This window comes from Carcharodon carcharias, chromosome 31 (assembly GCF_017639515.1).
Source record: "Carcharodon carcharias isolate sCarCar2 chromosome 31, sCarCar2.pri, whole genome shotgun sequence".
NCBI classification, from domain to species: domain Eukaryota; kingdom Metazoa; phylum Chordata; class Chondrichthyes; order Lamniformes; family Lamnidae; genus Carcharodon; species Carcharodon carcharias.
In genome coordinates, this window is record NC_054497.1 from 23,914,396 (window position 1) to 23,935,907 (window position 21,512).

General features: G+C 38.8%; 1 protein-coding gene across 2 annotated transcripts in view; it reads left to right on the forward strand.

Annotated features, from left to right (window-relative positions):
- Positions 1–21,512, forward strand: part of LOC121271794 (myosin-9-like) — a 188,674-nt gene that overhangs the window by 44,440 nt on the left and 122,722 nt on the right. For both annotated transcript variants that reach the window (XM_041178075.1, XM_041178076.1), the window contains exon 4: positions 18,401–18,428. In XM_041178075.1, coding sequence (XP_041034009.1) covers positions 18,401–18,428 — 28 coding nt within the window. The remainder of the gene's footprint in view (positions 1–18,400; positions 18,429–21,512) is intronic.

Genomic DNA, 21,512 nt, shown 5'->3' on the forward strand with positions numbered 1-21,512 from the left:
TAAGGACCGAGTAGTTACTTGGAGAAGGAAAGGCGCACAGATTTAAAAAGCTAAAACGAAATTACAAAATGTAGTATGAAGCTGGCAGATTGAAAGATTACGCTCAAAACATGAGCATATCTGAAACTGCTTTTGTATCACAATGCTGCCAGCTTGGGTCTTGTGCAACCAGCAGCAACACAAAAGTAAGGTTATCAGTTTCATTAACACTGGCAACCAATAAAAGCTAGTTTTGACTGGGTTTCCTGATTATTGGCACTTGTAAATTTGTGTTTGCATTGGTGTTGCCTCTCCGTGGGTGAAATGGGAGATGATAACATGAGGGCATTGTAATATTTTTCAGATGTCAGTTAATCTGTAATGCACTCTTGTGCTTACTCCAGATTCCAAAAATATTAGCCCAGCAGTGGAGGCAAAATCCTGAAAATCATTTAGTCCTTGAATGCATTAGTACAGAAGAAGGGTGTGTGTAGTGGAAGAGAGGGCTTAAAGGATTTTTGGCTGAAAGAGCTGACATGGTCCTTCTTTATTCCTATTTAATGTACCCCATGCAATTGAAGTACTGAAGATGTGAATCTTTTGGGTTCAGGAGAAACCAAGATACTTCCTCTTTCCTCAAAAACAAAAATACCTTGGAAAAACTCAGCAGGTCTGACAGCATCTGCGGAGAGGAGCACAGTTAACGTTTCGAGTCTGTACACCTTCAGTCTGTCCGCAAGCATGACCCAGACCTCCCTGTCGCTTGCCATTTCAACACTCCACCCTGCTCTCATGCCTACATGTCCGTCCTTGGCCTGCTGCTTTGTTCCAGTGAAGCTCTACGCAAACTGTAGGAACAGCGCTTCATCTTCTGACTAGGCACTTTACAGCCTTCTGGACTGAATATTGAGTTCAACAATTTTAGATCATGAACTCGCTCCTCCATCCCCACCCCCTTTTTGACCCCCCTTTTTTCCAATAATTTATATAGATTTTTATTTTCCCACCTATTTCCATTATTTTTAAATGTATTTCCGTCCATTGTTTTATCTCTACCTTTCAGCCTATTTCGATCCCTTCCCCCCCCCACCCCACCCCCACTAGGGCTATCTGTACCTTGCTCGTCCTGCTTTCTACCCTTAATGTCACCTATTATCACATTCCTTAGATAATATCACCACTGTCAACACCTCTTTGACTTTTTGTCTATGACATCTTTTAATTATCTCCACCTATTTCAGGCCCTCTATCCAGCTCTACTTGTCCCACCTCCCTAAAACCAGCTTATATTTCTCCTCTTTTCTATTTTTCCCTAATTCTGTTGAAGAGTCATATGGACTCAAAACGTTAACTGTGTTCCTCTCTGCAGATGCTGTCAGACCTGCTGAGTTTTTCCAGGTATTTTTGTTCTTGTTTTAGATTTCCAGCATCCGCAGTTTTTTGCTTTTATCTTAGCCTTCCTCTTTCCTCCTGTTCACTATCTAACACTCACACCCATTCCCACTATTTCCAAGCTTCTAATCGTGCTCTGAGATGGCTATTAGATGCTCCTCAAGAGGGAAATGTTTGATCCTCATTTGGTTATTAGGGTTAAATGCAAGCTAGACTTCACTATATGGAAATTGCAAGTGATAATCTATGTACTGCTGTCTGAGAATTGACCCTTTACCTTGATGCTGTCCCATCTTCTTTAGTTTGGGAGTGGGGGATGCTACATGGTGGATAACTCCATGCATGGATTGTTTTGTTTCCCACAATTATTAAAAGCTCTTGGAGGACAGTGCTTAACTGAAGAGTATTCAAGCTTGGTGCATTCTAGTTAATGAGAGCAGGATGCTTCATCCAGTGTTTTTTTTTGTTCATAATGAAAGCCTGCCTGCAAAGTTATAAAGCAAAGCCTTAGTTTCAGGAAACTTGTTCACCATCGCAGACCAGATCACTAGTTCCAATCTAAACTTGAATGGTGCAATGGAACTTTGGGAAGAAAGACTTGAGGAATAGGCAAACGCAGCACTCTTTCTTAAATGATATGGTGTAGAGCTACAGACCACATTGCTCAACTCCTTGAATAGATTTGTTAGCATCTTGACAAAATCATTGAAACCATGCTACTATCAATAGCACAGCAAACTAGACCTCCACAATCAATGGGCCTACTTCAGATCATCCACATCAACATATAGTGGGAATTGGGTGGAGGGAAGAAAATAGTCACAATAAATTGTTCAAATGATTAAAGGAAAAAAGATATTGATGCTTTTAGGTTATTAACGGGTTATTTATAAGCAGAGCAAAGATGTCTGGGTGGAATGCCCTGTCCCTTTTTTCTTTAAACCCTTACAGGCAGTTGGGAAGTGTGATTCTTAATGCCTTGTCTCAATGCTCAAAACATACAGGAAAAAGTACAAGAAATTTGGTAGAAACTTTACTTGTACTTTACATAGTAGTCATGGAAATGAAAGACACTTGGGAACTACAGCAAAATGAAAGCATAAAAGATTATAACCAGTTTGGCCACTGAGTGTTTCTAGTTAGGTTTCTGGAAGCAGCTCTGGAGGATCAAAATGTACGGCTGTTAGACCATAATTTAAAACCCTAAGCAGATAGATGATTGGCCGGCCCTTGTGTAACTGTGTATGTTGTGGTCCTAACAGCTCAATTTGCTGTCCTACTGGCAACCAACCAGTGGGAGATTTATCAAACCAGGTATGAATCCACAATCCTAAAATCCAAGGATTTCCCTATAGATGATGGGATAATACTGAAATCTGTCTCAGGTGCTGTAATTGCAACAGAATGGGGCATGGTATGAATGATCCTTATCACAATCCACATTTCGGGGTAAATCAAAAAAGCTAAAGCCAGCTGTAAGACATGAGATTATGGAGTGCAAAGAATGTTGCAGTATTCTTGTACTGCTTCATAGTAAATGAATGACCTGCTGAAGGATTGCATAATGCAGGCTTGAATTTGGCTTAGTGGTAGCACTCTCACTTTGGAGGTCATGGATTCAATCTGTTTAAGCACCTAATCTAAATACTTAAGTGAATTATTGAGGGTTTGCTACATTTTCAGTGGTGCAGTGTTTTGGATGAGATATTAAGCTGAGGCCCAAACTAGGTAGTTCAGGAGCACACAAAATTCTGTGGCAAAAAACATGGGAGTTCTCCCAGTGTTTTGACCATCATTCCTTCCTCAACCAACATTACCAAAAGCTGATTATAAACTCATTTGCAATTTGTCAAGTGGTGCTATGTGCAAATTGGCTGGTCGTGTTACCTTCAGATGGCTCAATTTTAGTTTGTTGACTGTGCAGCTCTTTTCATTTCTTCAGGACACCCGAAGGTATAATATTGTTTTTTTTTTTTACTGGGTATGCATTAACAGTGGTGGTTTCACATTTAGTGTTGCTACAATCTTTTCATTGGTCTCTATTATAAAAGGCACTAGCACAATGTCAATACATGGGTAAACTGAATGCAACAAAATTCCAATATTCATGTCATTTTTAAGTGTGAGCATTATTATCATAGGTCCCAAGTCTTAAGAGGAATGTCAGGAAAGCAGTACATGATGGACTATGCACCAAGGAAATAAGCAATATTTCTATTGTCCATTAATTCTGGCATCATGGCTGACTTGCTTATAGAAACTTTCTATCAGGAGACTTGTGTTGCCAGATAAATCAGTTTTGATACTGTGCATATCCTCATCCAAGTATACTGATAGAGAGATCTAATGGCACATTAACTTGTATGCTGCACTCATACTTCTATCATAAACAGAACAAGAATTATGAATTGTTGTATAGATGCCAAGAGAGCTGTGTTTGGGGAAAAAACGAGTTGGATCTTGCCATAGATACTTAATGTCACTTAATTAAACAACAGTAAACTGACTCCTTTCTTTGCACAATCTTTCTTCCATTTGCTTCAAAGCAAACTCTAGTAAAAATATTTCTGTTAGGTAAAACTGAGTGAGTAGATTGGTCAAGCTTGGGATTTGCAATGGACCTCCTTTGCCAAGGTTCAGTATATAAGCAAACCTCCGACCCTGTATTCGCATATTTGTGTTCATATATTTGTTAGTGCAAATAATGAAAACCTGGGCTTGGAGTTTCCTATCAGCTGCACTATAGATATTTTGGTGCAATTCCTTCTGTATTGGAGTAATTGGAGCAAAAGATAGAAGAATTTTAAGATTTAATTGTGTTCACAACTCATGTTTCCACCACCTTTTACATTGGTTTTAAAAACATGCTAGATGCAGACTTCCATCCACAAAACTGGCCATTCATCCATGGTGAATTAATCACTATTGTGAGCTTCTGCTAATTGCTCTCGCTTGGTAGACTTTGAAGAAGTTCCAAAATTTAGCTGGAGCGTTTTGGTTGAATAGGGATGCCTTGAAAGTTTTTGAATGTTTTTTGCAATTCACCAAGGAGCTGACTACTGTACTCTAACAAAATAGTTCTGTATATTTTAAAAATAATTTTCAATGATTTTAAAATCTGATTACAGATGGTGGATTGACAGTAATTTAAAATGTTTTTTGTGGTAACCTGATTTTCAACTGTATTAACCAAATTTTACCAAGTTACCCTCTTAAATATATTGAGGAAAATATTTTTAGAAAATAATTATTTCAAAATGTTGCCCGATTAGCCTGGTTCATATCAGATTTTGCACTTCAATATGTGGATAATTTTGTGGAGAAGCTTTGTATGAGCCTGTAGATAGGAAGACTTAATTGCTCAATAGTCTTTAGAGTAATGGAATTATCTTGTCATCTCATCCTCCACGTACGTGAATAACATTCAAGTGAATACTTTTGCAAACAGGTTTACAAACAGATTTTGGACGTGAAGAAGATGCCATGGTAGTTATATATCTATTGCTGCAATACTTCAGACTCCATACATGTTATTTATTTCCATAAACTCGAGGCTTTTTCTGCGTTTTATTCAATTTAGCTGGGCTATACTTTTAGAAGCTAGATTGTAGCCAAGTCTGAAACTGATCTGATCACCAACCAGAATAAACTTATACCAAAATAACTTGACAGAATTGTTTTTTTGATTTGTGACTGAGCCCTACGTAGGTGAAAGTTTTAGGATAGTACATTGTGATATTCTAACAATGTAAATAATAACATCAAAAAATGTTTTTTGTAAAACATTCTGGACTTTGCAAGGCTATGGAAATGCAGAGTGGGAACTGAGGGTGATGTTTCTGGAGGCAGCTTACATAAACCAGATGAAAACTACTGGTTACTAAGCCTCGAATAATAATTTTCCAAGAAATATTCTGTGAATTGCTTCAAACCACACATTCAAAAGGCACTAGTGCATTTTTATATCCTGTCAGTATAAATGGTTGGTATCTTTGCACCATTCACTGGAAAAGCAATACTTTAGAATGCAGATGCTTTGTACATTGTGGTCAAATTTAAACCATTGCTGGAACTATTGAATTCTGTAACCACAAAGCATTTATTTCATAGTTTATAAATTTTTATACTAAAAAATCTGGAACATTTTTGTGCATGTAATAAATTTGATCTCTGGGAGCAATCCTTAGTTTTGCTTTCCTAGCATTTCTTCTTATTCATTCACAGGATGTAGGCATCACTGGCTAGGCCAGCATTTATTGCCCATCCATAATTGTCCTCTAAGATGACGGTGAGCTGCCGCCTTGAACCGCTGCACCCCATGTGGTTAGGTACACCCACAGTGCTGTTAGGAAGGGTGTTCCAGGATTTTGGCCCAGTGACAGTTAAAGAATGGAGATATAGTTATAAGTCACGGTAATGTCACTTGCAGGGGAGGTTGCAGGTGTTGGTGTTCCCATGTGTCTGCTGCCCTTGATCTTGTAGGTGGGTAGAGGTTGCGGTTTGGGAAGTGCTGTTGGAGGAGCCTTGGTGAGTTGCTGCATTGTATCTTGCAGATGGTACACACTGCTGCTACTGTGCATTAGTGGTGGAGGAAATGAATGTTTGTTTGAGGTGGTGGGGCTGGGTGCCAATAAAGCAGGCTGCTTTGTTCCGAGCTTCTTGAGTTTTAGAGCTGCACAAATCCAGGCAAGTGGAGAGTATTCCATTGATGATTAAGCTGAATATGGTTGGGTCTAGGACACTACCCTGAGGAACTCCTGCATCAACATCCTGGTATTGAAATTATTGCCCTCCAACAAATGCAGCCATCTTCCTTTTTGCTAGGTATGATTCCAACCAGTGGAGAGTTTTTCCCCTAATTCCCATTGATTCCAGTTTTGCTAGGGCTCATTGATGCCACACTTAGTCAAATGCTGCCTTGATGTCAAGGGCAATCACTCTCACCCCAGCAAGTGAGAGGTGTTCAGGAACTGGGAGTCAATATATGTCAATAATTATTATGGATCCAGTTAAGATACAGAAATAGGGTTTTGTGTAAATTGGAATTTATGCAGAAAGCAGGAGAGGACATATAGTTGTCAGTCCAAGGTCTGAACAATGTGGTCAACCCAAGACGATGATGAGGGAGGAAAATGGAGTTAGTGGTGTGGGTATGGGGATTGCAGTGGGGTGCGAAAACAATTACTTTGGCCTTCGCAATGTTTAGCTGCAGATGTTTGTGACTTATCCAAGACTGGACATCAGGCAAACAATGATACTTTGACTATGTAGTGCTGCATGTCAATGGCCTATATGGAGCAGCTGACCCTCTAGCCTTAGATGATGTCACAAGGGCCAGCATGTAGATGAGAAAGATGAGTCACAGGGGGACTCTGGAGATGGTGATATGTGGCTGGGAAGACACTCCATTGATAAAGAAGCTCTGGCTTTGATGATAATGCAACAGTTGAATAGCTTTCAGACTTCATGTCCAGATGATTTTGTAGACTTAGAATGGACTATGGAGGTCTCGTTGCGCAGTGGCAGCGTCCCTACCTCTGGGCCTCAAGCTCCGGGTTCAAGTCCGTGTTTATAGCATGGCCAAACAGGTTGATTTTTAGCCTGTAAATCCTTACAGGTGGTAAAAGTGGGAGAATTTCCTGATCAGCCATACTGCAGAAGGCAGCAGCAAGCCACTGTAGTACTTTGCCAAGCATAATCATGGAACAGTGCAATGGAAGTCCATGGTCACCAAAGCCCTCTTAGGACATAGTACCAGAAAGAAGTGGAAGAGAATGAGTGACTTTTTTTCCCAGGTCTTGGCAGGGCACTGAATTCACAATCAAATTTTTACAAACAAGTAGTATTAGCCTTAACTTATTGAGAAAATTCAATTTGCGTTGAAGCACATAACTTCACCCATTTGGATTTGGAGTCTCACCTTGAACTTTGCAGGTTGTCACTGGGTCAAAGCAAATACTGGGCAAGGTGCTTGCTTCACAACTCTGGGATATTGGCATTTGGTTTCTGCAGCCTTCTCATTAAAATAATTTATCCTAGTTGTTTCTGACGTATTATTTGCTGTGTTTGCACCTTGTAGTACTTGTTTTGCTCATTATTCTGACTGTTGTCACATAATCGCAAAACAATCAGTATTTCATCTTTTGTAGAGAAATTCAGTCCAGATCAGGAATGTTTTGTTTTGTAGTGCTGTTGCTGTTTTTGGTGTTTTATTTTGCATTGCCTCACATCAACAGTTTTGTCTTGGGATTGTTTACTGCCTTTAAAAATGCCTCCTGCCCTTATATTTGCTGTGCCAATATTAAATATCTGGCAGCTAATTGAACCCTGAATTCCCCCTCAATTCTATCCCATCCATTCAGTGGAAGCAGTACCAGGTTCATAATATGACTCGATCTTTCATATCCTATTTCACTAATAGTAAAAAAGAACTGAATTAGCTGGTTGATTGGCTTGATACTTAGATAGAATTTTAATAAATGATGGTGTCCCTTCAGTTATCGAACGGGCATGTAAGCTTATGGAATGATACAGTACAGATGGAGGCCATTGAGCCCATTGCAACAATACCTGCCCTCTGGAAAAAGCTATTCAATTAGATTCACTTCCCTGCTCTTACACTCGAGCCCTATAAATCTTGCCTTTTCAAATATGTTTGCAATTCTCTTTTGGAATGTACAACTGAATTTTCTTTCAACACCTTTTCAACCAATGTATTCTGGATCAATCATAATTTGCAGAGTGATTTTGAAAAAAAATTCTGCTCATCTTCCCGTTTTGGCCAATTATTTTAAAATTGAGCATTATATTTAAAATGATCTAATATATTTCTGTGTTCAAACTTACCAGTTGCAAAATTTATTTAATTGCCATATCTTGGAATGTTTTTCTGTTATGTTGACAGTTTCTGCTGACATGTTTTGAATTTAGTATATTGGATAGAAAATAGCAATGAAATCATTTAACTAGACTATAAAGCTATTTCCTCTTTGAAAGAAAAATGAACATTGAATATTTATATAAACTGATTAAGATCATCACCCCTGAAATACTTGATCATAAACTGATATAAAATACTAGTAAGATGTGAAAATCCTAACTTCAGTTGATGTACTGTAACAGTTGTGCTTTTCAAAATGGAGTTATTGCACTTGTAAGTAAAAAACACAGCCTGTAAAATGCAAAGAAAAAGTTTAATGCACAGGGTTTTCAAGTACAGTAACATGTGTAAGATGAGTTTCAGTACAGATTCGGTATTTAAGAATTGTTCTGCAGTATAGGCAGGGGTGCATATTGTCCCTCCATTATAAACAAGTGTAAAGTATGCAAAATTGGAATCTATAATTCAAGACATTCTGTACAGTTTTGCACTTGTCTAAGTGCTAAAATTTGTTTCGTGTTAAGGCCCTGAGCTATTTGAATAATTCCTCAGTTTTCGGCAAAAAGCTTCATGTCCACTTTCAAAATACCTTGTGTTGTGTATGGTGTGGCAGATGTCAGTTGGTTTATGACTTTGATATTCTCCTCATAATCCAAAACAGAAATCTGTTAGTGGAAAGTTCCTCATCCATTGACAGTTGGTCTCCAGGCTTGTCACAATTTGCTCTATTTATCTACTTGGCATGATTATCGCCAGAATATTTCTAAAGCAGATTTGGCATTGCCATTTGGAACACTCCAGAGTCTTAAAAACAAAAAAACTGCGGATGCTGGAAATCCAAAACAAAAACAGAAACAGAATTACCTGGAAAAATTCAGTAGGTCTGGCAGCATCGGCGGAGAAGAAAAGAGTTGACGTTTCGAGTCCTCATGACCCTTCAACAGAACTCCAGAGTCTTTCTTGCTGTAACTGTTGGCTTAGAAGACTGAGCACTCTTGCCTTATATATGGTGTGCTCCCAATCTCAAATGATATAGAGGTACATCAGGGCGCTATACCAATCTGGGATTGCCGACTTTCAGCACGGTAACACTTTCAATTAGGTTTTTCCACAGTTGACCATTCCATTCACTCGGTTTGGGTAGGATTAATCAGACCCTTTTAAAGCGATTGCAAAGATAGCTTTCAACCTGCTTTATTAGTGTAAGTTCATTATGGTCAGAAACCCAGTAACTGCAGTGTCTTGAACTTAAAAAGTAATGTAAGTGTAATGTAAATTCTTATGTAAGCTTGGTGTTTACAAACTGCCGCCTTAAAAGATGCAGAACTAAATTTTATGTTTTGAGTATGCTGACAGGCCAGTGATGTTCCAAAGGCAAACCCTTTCCTTCTGGTGCTCCAGTATGTTTTAAAAGCTGCCTTCAAAATCCAACTTTTTTTTCAGGAGTCCGTTTCAGTGGGTTTTTTTAATAAGTTAAATTGTGGTGGTGTTCAGTCTTGTTTTGGAACTTGCCTGGGTTTGACATTTAACTTCACAGACTTGCTGCTCTGTGCATTTGGGCCCATACTGGCCCAAATATTGACTAGGCTTCTAGGGAGAGGGATAAGTTGTTTGTCTGGTAGCAGGCTAAGCAGATGCAGCTTTGACTATGTACCTGCAGTGTGTTGTATTGGAATTAAAAGAATCTTGAATAGGTGGAGCCAGTTTCTGCAAGTTTTGTTGCCACCTGCTGTCTTCAGAGCTATCTTAATGTAGTCAGAGTATCCAGTGGTTTTTTCCCCATTCCTGCGCTTTCACCTCTGGAGTTTCTAAGAATCTATCCTTGCCCTCCTTATCTTCATCTGCCTGGTGTCCCTTGTAACATCAGACATGTCATCTTTTAACATGCAAAATTTTTAACACCTGGTATACCTATCCATCACTTCTGCGAACTCTCAGCTGTCTCAATGTTGTCAGACTGCTTGCCCAACTTCTTGTATTGCATGAGCTACAGTTTTATCCAGTTAAACATCCATGGCTGTTGCCTTCAATATCTTATTGAGATTCCAACATCATATCCTTGGCTCACAGTATTATTCTCCATAAAGTGGCCATGGCCTCTCCTTGCTTCACCCCATCTATTGTTAAAACTTTTCTGTGCCTTTGTCACTACCATTCTCAATAATTCAAGTGCCCTTATGGCTAGCTTTGTATCCTCCAATGTTTATTAACCAGCTCATGCAAAACTCTTGCTGCCCATAAGCTATCTCTCACCCCATACCTTCTCTCATTGACCTTCATATGGATCCTTGTCTCTCAATTCCTTAAATTTAAAATTCTCATGTTTGAATCTGTTCATTGCCTTTCCATTCCCTATTTCTGGAACAGTGCATAAGCATTCCTTCCCCCAACCACCTTAAACACTCTTCCTCAGTGTGGCCCCTTGTGCTCCCTCAGCCTTTTGGAATTCCCTGCCAAGAGCCCTTCCAACTGTGATCCCTTTTAAGAATTTCCTAAAAACCCACCTCTTTGACCAAGTGTTTAGTCACCTTCATAACATCTCCTTGGCCTTGTGTCCATTTAAAAAAAATCTTGGGGCAAGGCCAGCTTTTATTGCCTTTCCCTGGTTGACCTTGAAGTCAATGGTGAGCTTGTTGAAAAGCAAGAACATACTCCCATAATGCCAATGACTATGGATTTCGAGAACTTTGACCCAGCTATGAAGAAGCAACAATATGTACAAATCAGGATGGTGTATGACTTGGAAAGGATCCTGGAGGTGGTTGTTTCCATGCACCTGCTTCTATCGAGGTGTGGTGTAACTGGTTTGGGAGATGCTTTTTGAAGAAACTGTGGCAAATTGCAGCAGTGGATCCCATAGTACGCAATGCAGCCATGATGCATTAGAAGAGAGGATGGATGGCTACAGATCAAACTTAACTGTTTTATCCTGGATGGTGTTGAGCAAGATGTGTTGCAGCTGCACCTGACAGGCAAGTGGAGAGTATTCAGTCATGCCTGACTTGGAAGCTTTGCAGTGTTAGGAGGTGAGATACTTGTCACAGAATACTCATATCTTGCTCTAGTAGCCAAAGCATTTATGGGACTGGTCCAGTTGAGAATATCGAGATACCCCCAGGAATTTGGTGGGGCACTTAGCAATGGTTATGCCATTGAATGTCAAGGAGAGGTGGTGGTGTTAGGCTTTTGTTGGAGATGGCCATTGTTTGGCATCTAATGCAGTTTCAGTGAATTCCAGGTGAGAATTTAAGTTCAGAGAAACTTATTTCTTAAGTATAATTTTTGCTTTGCTCATCTTCCTATCTATCTCAAAAAACATAGCAGCTTGAAAATATTAACCCAATTTCTCCAACTCTTAACCAAATGTATTCGGTGATTAAATATTATAGGAGTTAATCACAATTGCATGCAAAGGAAGTATGTTTCACCTTGCAGTGAGATGTAATATTAACTGCTGAGATAGTTGAGCAAGAATCAGATTATGGATCTTCCCTAATGACATTTATTTTAAAACTGTCAGTGTTGGAAACTGACGTACATTTTACAAACACCTTTTTAAGCTGGCAGAAACTTAAAGTAGAATTTAAAAGGATGAAAATGTCTGCACTGGAACCTAATACATGTTATAAAGCCTGTTTACTCTGTATCAAGAATATGCTTGTCCATACCTCAGTTGTTGTATATAATGAGCTTTGTTTACGAATACTGGATCATTTTACAAGCTAATAAACTTCTGGAGACTATTTGAGGATAACTTAAGTAATGTTTGTAGCAGAAGACTGCAGCTGGTTTCTCCCTCTGGCTTAATTCTTGGGTTGTAAATACTAGCAACTTGAAGGGAACCAATGGCTTTATGCTTTGAAAATTTTCCGTCTAGAAGGCTACCACTGGACTTAGGCTTCCCTGCAACCCCCCCCCCCCCCAAAAAAAATTGAACTGTGTTGAAGCTTTTAGTTGTATAATTTAATAAATAAATGACTTAAATGTGTACACCTGAAATAATTGCATGGCCCTCAAATTGTGGAGTGCCTTTTTAATCCTGACGCACTGTACAAGCAGAGTTCAGGGATAGTTTGATCCAAATTAAAGCCTGCTTCTAACTCTTGCCTTCAAATGCCAACAGTTTAAGGTTGATAAATCTGCTAGCAAATCAGTAAAAATTATGTAGATTTTTAAAAATGTTCTATTTCAGTGCTCACAATATACATTTGGTTGACATTAAGTTGCAGCAAATGAGTTTCAGCTGGGTTCAACTACCTGCTTTATGGACCAATCTGATCGCAGCTCTTTAATCTCTAAAGAGAAAGTATAATGAGTTAAAATAACCACATCTTCCTGGCAAGTGGCCAAGTTTTGTAATTTTACACATCCAGAATGAAAGCTAACATTTTTATTTGTGAAATTCTAAATCATTCATATGCTTCCTTTTGAAAATAAGAAGGTAGCTGTCCATTGCAATGATTCCATTGACCATAGCTGCTGCTGTAGAGAGAACTTTCTTCAAAGCCTGAGTGGAACTCTGAGCATTTAATTCAAGTCGTAGGCAGATAAAGCTGATTTTTGCTGAGCACATTGGTCACACAGCTCTTGGAACAAATCTCTATGTGTAAAGAAACAGCTGGAAATTGTTGAGGTGGCTGGAGTAGGTGAGTTGAGGCAAAAGTATGATTGAGTTTTTTCATGTACTTCTAGCAAGAGTGATTTTTTTTTTGCTTGAAAATAGCTCCTGAGTGCATCCTGTGGAATATTGACTCTCTGGTTAGAGCTACTTTTATACTGGGCTTAACACAATTTAGATTTAATCAGCTGACTGTCACTGGGCAACAAGCCAAGAAGACAACCGTTTTCTACCAAATCTTCCTGGTGACCTGTATTGGTGGGTCAGCAAGTTTACTTTGGATTTGGTGCTGACTGTGCAAGATGTGTATATTGAGAGCTGGAACTCGCTCAACCCATCATGAAACCTTACCACAAAGCTCAGTGGTAACTGTTAACAACAAAGCCCAGTAATTCGCTGGTAATGCTGTGGTGATCTTGATCTAAAGTTGTCATTAACCCGACTTCACGTAAAATGACATGCTGTGCCAAAGTCTTGGATGTGAGCAGGAATGTTTGCAGGCTTGATTAGAGTTGGTTTAATCTGTATTCTAGTTATTTTGAATGACTTGTTAAATATTATGAATCCTTGAGTGTGTAAGTTTCTTGTTATAAAAAGCAGAGTGTGAATGGTGTGTATTCTGAGCTGTGGTGAATGACAGTGTAGTTAACAAAGGGGACTCGGTTGGATAAGAGTGTCAATGGAAATTAAGCAAAAACTGTTAAATGGAGCTGAGGTATAGAACAACCATGATCTATTTGAATGGTGGAATATGCTTCAGGGCCTGAATGGCCTACTTCTGTTCTTTGTTCCCTGTGGTGAGGTGGTCAGAATAAGATACTGCTGTGCATATTCTATATAAAATAAAACCTTTGGCTAATGTAACCTGGTTAATTATAATGGGTGTTTAGCATTTAAATTAACAACGATCAATTGAACTTGAATCTGAATGAGTCAGTCACCCCTGACTTATCCTGCTTTTGGTATTTCTTCAAGTGATGTCATCAGTTTTCCATAGGAGTGACTTAATTGCCATCTTGCTCCTTCCTTTTAAGGAAATAAAAAGGTGAGCTTTGCGTTTTCTTTCTGTTTGTAGTAAAACCAGATTAAATATTAATTTCCCCATCCCTCCATGATTGCTTTAGGTTTATTAAAACTGCCGTACCCCTTTGCCAAAATTCTTACATCAGTTTCTGTATTTTTCACATAGTTTGAAACAATATTATCAAGCTTCCCAGTGACAGCAGTTAATTTTTCTTATCATAATAGTTTCGGCGAGACACTTGTCATTTTTTGTTCCACTGTAACCCAGCCAACTGAAAGTGTTATTCTTGCTAGTCTGGAGTAGTCTGTGGAGTTTTTGTTTGATATTCCTCTTTAATTCTCACCCATTTTTTTTCCTTTGTACCCCAGGACCTACCAAACCCCTTGAAGATCTTGTCTCAGGGCATGGTTCTTTGTAGATTACTTGCCATCTGATATTTTGCCAACTGGTCATAATTCACCTGTAAGCATGTTGGCTGACTAGTTTACCTGGTGCAGCCAAACCCAATCCTGTCCACTTATATGCACTTCTAGCAAGAATTAAAAGCAAAATACTGCAGATGCTGGAAATCTGAAATAAAAACAGCAAATGCTGGACAAACTCAGCATCTGTGGAGAGAGAAACAGAGTTAACATTTTAAGTTCAGTATGACTCTTCAGCTTTTGCTTTTACTTGGAGATGATCTTGGGTGTATTTCCCATGGCCATATTTGCTCTCCTCCCGACCTGGTGAAACATGAGTTCATCTATTGTGATGTAGCTTTTGTCCCATTGTTTTAAGTTTATTTTTTTCTCCTGTAACTTCTGTCAAATGATTTGCAGATTGTCAGCATTGCAATTTTATTTAACTGTTTTAATATTGGGGAAGGTGAAATTAAAACAAATTGAACAGTGCTTAAATAGAGAGTTGTGCAAATTGTTTCAGAAAAGCTGATACTTTGCCTTAACTGGGGTAATTGTTGAGAATTCTAAATTTTAATTTGAGGTGTTGAAAAAAGTTTCAAAGCAAGCAGATGCTCTCACTGGATAGGACATATTGAAGAAAAATGAAGCACTTAATTAGTTCGTAAGCAAGCTTTGACCCATCTGGATGCTTAAAATTTATTGGCAATATCTAACCTCCAGCTAATCGCAACTATTACAATTACATCTAAATTGCTTTTGCCAAAAAGCAGATGCAAAAAGTGTAGCCCCCTGATGCTCAAGTCTGAATTATGCAGATTTTGTCTGGCTGGGGATAAAAAAGGAAATCATTTCCAGGAAACTGTTCTTAGCTCATAGGAACTTGTAGTCGACTTCTATCACCTTGTGATGCAAGCTTGCATGCAAGTTGTGTAAGTGGGGTTATATTTTAATAAGTATTGCAAACATCCATTATAAAGTTGGTTCAGACCCAACAGATGCAGGTTGCCACCTTTTTCCCATTGTGTTTGTGTGGTGGGGACAGGAGTTTGCCAGAGTAGCTGAAGTAGAAAGGGGAAACTTTTGGTTGAATGTAAGTTTTTTTTATTATGCATTGCATTAGTTGCCTCTGGTGATTTCAGGCTTGTGTATCAATGGCATCCATGATCAGGTCTGTGCCCTTTATACATAACTTCCATACTGTAGGCTGGTCTCCCAGGAGCTGGCCTAACTGCACTTTAAAGTGATTGTGACAGATTGTTCATGGTATTGTGTAATTGCATTATTACAAAGTCACCTAGTAGCATTATCATGTGCAAAATTTATAAGCATAGGATTTTAGAAGTAATGAGATCATGCTGCCTGTAGACTTTTTATTACTCAGCACTGATGGTAGGATCAATGGACTTTCTGGAAGCCAATCAAACAAAATCCAGTAGTTCTAATTTCCTTTGGTTGCCTGAAACAATGCTTATAGCCATGGAAGAGATTGTGAATGACTGCTGTTCGGAATCTTTAAAAGTGCCTTTTGAAGTGCACCTGAAAAGTTGTGACTTTTTTTCGCTGATCTAGAATTATTGGATTAGCCTAAGCAGACAAACTGCAGATTTTTGTCAAAGTTCAGACAGGCGCTCAGCTCTAATGTATACTGTCGCGTTAGCATCATAATGAGCAAAATGGTTCCAGAAGTCATGTCGTGGCAAATTTAACCTATGTTTCAGTCTTAAATAGCCAACATGATGTTCGTGTTCACGACAGGCAAAATGAGCAGCACCTTTTAAGTTTGATATGGGCTTTTTTTGTCTGATTTACTAATTGCAGTCTATTCCTGATGATATGTTTTTTCTGTAAAAAAAAAGTCACAGAATCACGGAATTGTTACAGTGTAAGAGGAGGCCATTTGGCCAATTGTGTCTGCACTGGCTCTCTGAGCATTTTAATTTAGTGCCAATCTCCTGCCTTTTCCCCGTAACCCTGCACATTGTTTCTGTTTAAATAATCATCCCATGCCCTCCTGGATCCCTCAATTGAACCCGCCTCCTCCACATTTCCAGGTAGTGCATTCCAACTGCTCGCTGTGCAAAACATTTTAAAACTGGTTCTGCCCTCCTGGTTCTCAATCCGTTTAGGAGCAGGAGCAGTTTTTCCCCATTCTGTTCAGACCCCTCATGATTTTGAAAACTTCTATCAAGTCTCTTCTTAGCCTTCTCCCCTCCAAGGAAAACAGCCACAACTTCTGCAATCTTTCCTCATAACTGAGTGTCTCATCCCTGGAATCATTCTTGTAAACTTCTTCTGCACTCTCTCCAAAGCGTTCACATCCTTCCTGTATTGTGGCGCCCACAGCCGTACACGTTACTCCAGCTGAGGTCTAACCAGTGTCCTATATAAGTTCATTATAACCTCCCTGCTCTTGTACTCTATGCCCCTATTAATGAAGCCTAGAATACTGTATGCTTTAGAAACGGCTGTCCCTACCTGTCCTGCCACCTTTAATGACTGATATACATATGCACCCAGGTCTTTGCTCCCGCACGCCCTTTAGAATAGTATCCTTTATTTTCTGTGTCTCCGTGTTCTTTGTACCAAAGGGTATCACCTCACACTTCTAATTCCAATAATTTGAATTAATCAGTGTATGTATAGCATAATGGGAATTTAGTGCTGGTAAATTTTGAATATCAGATAATTCAAATTACACGAGTTTAAATTAAGAGCAGTATATTTAATTGTGTATGCTGTATTTTTGTATTTCATACAGGGTCATTGTGACATTTCTAAATATTTTGAATATAATACTGTAAAGTTTGGTAATGTTAATACTAGCTTTTTGGGAGTGATGGGAACTTCATTAGTAAATAAACTAAAGCTGTCTCTGACACTGCTAATGTGATTGTGAAGATTGTCTTTGAAGTTAGCCTCCTTTTTTGGGGAGCCATGGTGAGATGAGTAACTGAATTGCCCTTGCCTGTCCTGGTTCAATGTATGTACCTTTTTCAGCCACTGGGAAGGACAAGGGAGTATTCACGAAAATAATCACATCTGAGACTCTATAGAAACTCAATTAAAATTGGGATAGTTTTTACAGCAATTGAACTGTTATCACTCACTTTAGGAAGTTGTTTTACAATATCAATGCAGTTGAAGAGTCACTCAAACTGTAAGCCACAAATTTGATGCTGTTGTGTTTTTGCTAATAATAGAGACAAAATCCAGATACAAAATTCTGTGAGCAACACATCAATTATTTACCTTAAAAAGGGAACAATGACACAAATGACTTGTAGTAGTGCATTGTTTGAGCTGAGCAAGATGAAAGATGTATTAACGATAGGGAATGAAGCTCTTCCATTTTCAGATTCCGTGTCAATTTTGGACTTCAAGCACTTCCGGATTTGGTCCAGCCTGATGCAGCTAAAGCTCACCTTCCCTTTTTATTCCTAGCTTCATGAGAACTCCTGTTCCAGTATAGCTCTTTCCATTTACCACACCTACAATCATCCTTCAACCTATCATTGTAATTGCCAAATTTAGAGGTTTTTTTAACCATAGGGTCATATATTAAGAGGATCTTTGACAACAGACAGAATATCATCTTGTCAGTCTGGGCTAGATTTGTCTGTGTTAAACCCACTGTGCCACATAAAGATTGCTTTTTGTCACAGATACTGAAAAATATAATGGTGCAGCAACTTGGACACTGCAACTTATTTTCTACCCAGATAATCACTGAAAAAGGTACATTCAACACATCCAGCCACTGCAAAATCTGCAGACTTTGGACCTTTTTAACTTGTACCATTTTCAGCAGTAACTTTTTAAATGCATCTATCCATATTTTGGAAGAGAACTTGAGTTTGGCAGTTTTAAGGTGAGAAACTAATCCTGTTTCTTGATATAAAGTACTATTGGGCTCCAGCAATAGTTAGCCTGCAGAGCTGAGATGAGCACTGTTTATAACTAATTCAGTTTTAAACTTTCTGCAAGGCTGTACTAAACAATTCCATTATACGCATGCTGAAATGTTTGGCGAGTTCCCTCTTTGAGGGCAGAATGGGAAAACAACACAAATAGTACAGTAATATGTTTTGTTTGCTTCATTTCAGATCGTGAAGACCAGTCAATCCTGTGCACGTAAGTAATCTTTTGTTTGCCTCTTTTTATCTAAATGCATGAGTCTTAAGTTTCCTAAGAAGTCTCTTCCTGTCTTCCATCTTGGAAGAAGTGAAGTTAAACTACAATCTTTGCTAACTAAAGATGCAATTTACATGAAAATACAATTTATCACCTCCAACAAATTTCCACAGAAATGGCATATTCTAAAGTTGCTTTTGTATATATTATTCCAGTCAATGGTAACTTTCAAAGAATGGTTCTGACATGCTTTGTATTTGCATATTAACTGTGCCATGTTGCCACACCTGGTGGTTTTTGGATCCTAGGAGAAATTGTAGATTTAAAGTTAAGGATTATAACTTAGGAGAGAATCTGGTCTTGAAGATTAAATTGAATGTACCAAAAGTGCTTCGTAAGGCTTTGTGACAGGAAAGCTGAAGAGCAGTGAAATGGCCCAAGGTACCGCTAATGGAATCCCTGGGCTACTCTTTGATATTGTAGGACAAGACTTGCATTAAGGAGCCAGTTGCTCTGCCAGTAGGTCTAGATATGTTCAGAAAGGCACTTCTGCATCACCATTGTTGTTTTGCTTGGAACTTCTGGAAATACACCACTTGTCCTGACAATCAAATCCAGCCCCACCACATCAAGAATGGCTCTCTTCTCAAAGCCCACTTTGTGGATCTGTGAGAGGATCATCACAGTTACTCGGGTCCAGGAAGTCATCAGGAATATTCTCTACATTTTCACCCTGAGACTTTGTAATTTTTGTGATCTGATCCAATTGTCCAAAGGATCTTAAATTTGTGGCCATCTAGTTGTATTTGAGACCTTTCTGGCCATCTTCATCTAGATATTTTGCTTCGGTATTTTGGTTTTCCCCTGCAGGCAAGTCCTAGCTCTTTACATTCTTAAGTGCATCGTCTCTAGTCATGAGAAGTAGCGAGTTCCTGATGGAGCCCAAGATAACAATCAGAAAACATGTAAATCATTTTAGCTGCTAAATCTACCCTGTCCCTCCATGCGATTCTTTTCCATCTTCGAAAAGCAGAGGTACATCATCGTATCAAACTTTGCATTAGATTTGAACTAATAAGCAAATTTACATAGTCAAACCCTTTGGTACGGGAGATGGTAGCATAGTGGTAATATCACCTGATTAGTAATCCAGAGACCCAGATTAATTCTGTGGGGGCACAGGTTCAAATCTCAACATGGCAGCTGGTAGAATTTAAATTCAATTAATCTGGAATTGAAAGCTCGTCTCCAAATGATGACTATGAAACTACCAGATTGTCGTTAAAACCCATCTGTTTCACTTGTGTCCTTTAGGGAAGGAAATCTGCCATCATTACCAGGTCTGGCCTAATTGCAACTCTAGACTCAGCAATGTGGTTGACTCTTAATTGCCCTTTGCAATGGCCTAGCAAGCCACTCAGTTCAAGGGCAAATAGGAACAGATAACAAATGCTGGCCTTGCCAATGATGCCCATATCCCATGAAAGAATATTTAAAAAAACCTTGGTCCATCTATCAATGGCACATTTCTAATTTACCCTGAGTTCCATTTTGTTGATGTGTTGTATCCTGGATAGCCAGGTGGTGAAGGGTAGAACTGAAACTTAATCTTTACACACTTAAAAGCTATTACTTAGAGACACACATTACAAAAGTACACCTCATACTTTTTGAGCACAAGTGAATCCTCAGTTAATGTCCACCACCTGAATATAATTAAGCAGTCAATTAATATACAATTAAGAGTAGCGGTCTAGTTTGTTCTTGGTATCTATTGAGGTTTCTTGTTCCACCATGTGTCAGTAATTGGTTCCACATATATAAGTACTGACATTTTAACATTCCTCCTGTGTTTCTTCATTTCTTTTGTCCTTAATTTGTAAATATGACTCCTTGATTGCACAATGAACAAATGAATGCATAACAATAATGTAATGTAAATTTGCAATAGACATGCTAAACTGTATCTACAATTATTTTTTAGGCATTTATACAAGATGTTCCCATTTCTGAGCACCAGAATTTTCATATAATACCTGTCACTGTAGTATTTGCTTTTCACACATCTGTGTGTGGTCTTCCCAGGAGGCCATTGCAATGACCATCGAGAAGGGACTGCACTCTGAGTTCAATTTTTTTTGTAAATTAAGTTTCATCTGCAACCAGAAGCAAAGCTTGTTACCAGTGCTTTGTTTCATAAAGCTTTGGACAAAATCTTGTGTGGTTTGACAGGCCCCAGAGACTATCGCATCTTTGGAAGGGATGTATCTGTTGGTAAACATTATGATTATCACTCAAAATTGCAACAAACAAGGGGAGACCCATTCCTGTTATCTCAGATATAATATTGAAGCTAAATGGATTCGAGACTGCCAGCTGATTGAGAATAACAGACCTGAGGTTATGACAGCTGATGCTTTTAAGTAGCGCACCCATGCACCAACACAAATAGAAGATTCATGAAAAGGCAGTCCAGTACATTATCTCAAACCTCTTCACATTACAAGACAACTCCTCCCTTTGTTCAAGGAGCGAGAGAAAGTCATCTAGGAAGCTGGCCTCTTTCCTGGAAACTAATGCTTCTTTACTCAGTTGTTCTAATGTACTGTGTTTTATAGAAAATGAGAGAGGAGGAGATTTTGGTATTCTAGCTGTTTGGATCAGTTTTGATGAAATGTTGACCCATAACACGCACACTTTGAATCAAAAGCATAATAACACAGGAGAGCATTCGACCCACCGTGCTTATGCTGGCTCTCTGAAAGAGCTATCAATTACCCTCACTCCCCTGCTCTTCCTCCATAGCCCTGAATTTTCTATCTACAGTTCCCTTTTGAAGGGTACTATTGCAGCTGTTTCCACTACCCCAGATCATAATTTGCTATCTTAAAAAAAATTGCCTCATCTCACTTAGCTGTTAGCTGGTTATCTTCGACCTTGTGCCCTCTGGTTACTGACTCTTCTGCTTGTAAAAACCAATTCGCCTTACCAACTCTTATCAAAACCCCTCAATTTTGTGCACTTCTATTAAAACTCCAATTAATCTTTGCTTTAAGGAGAACAACACAAGCTTCAGTTTCTCCA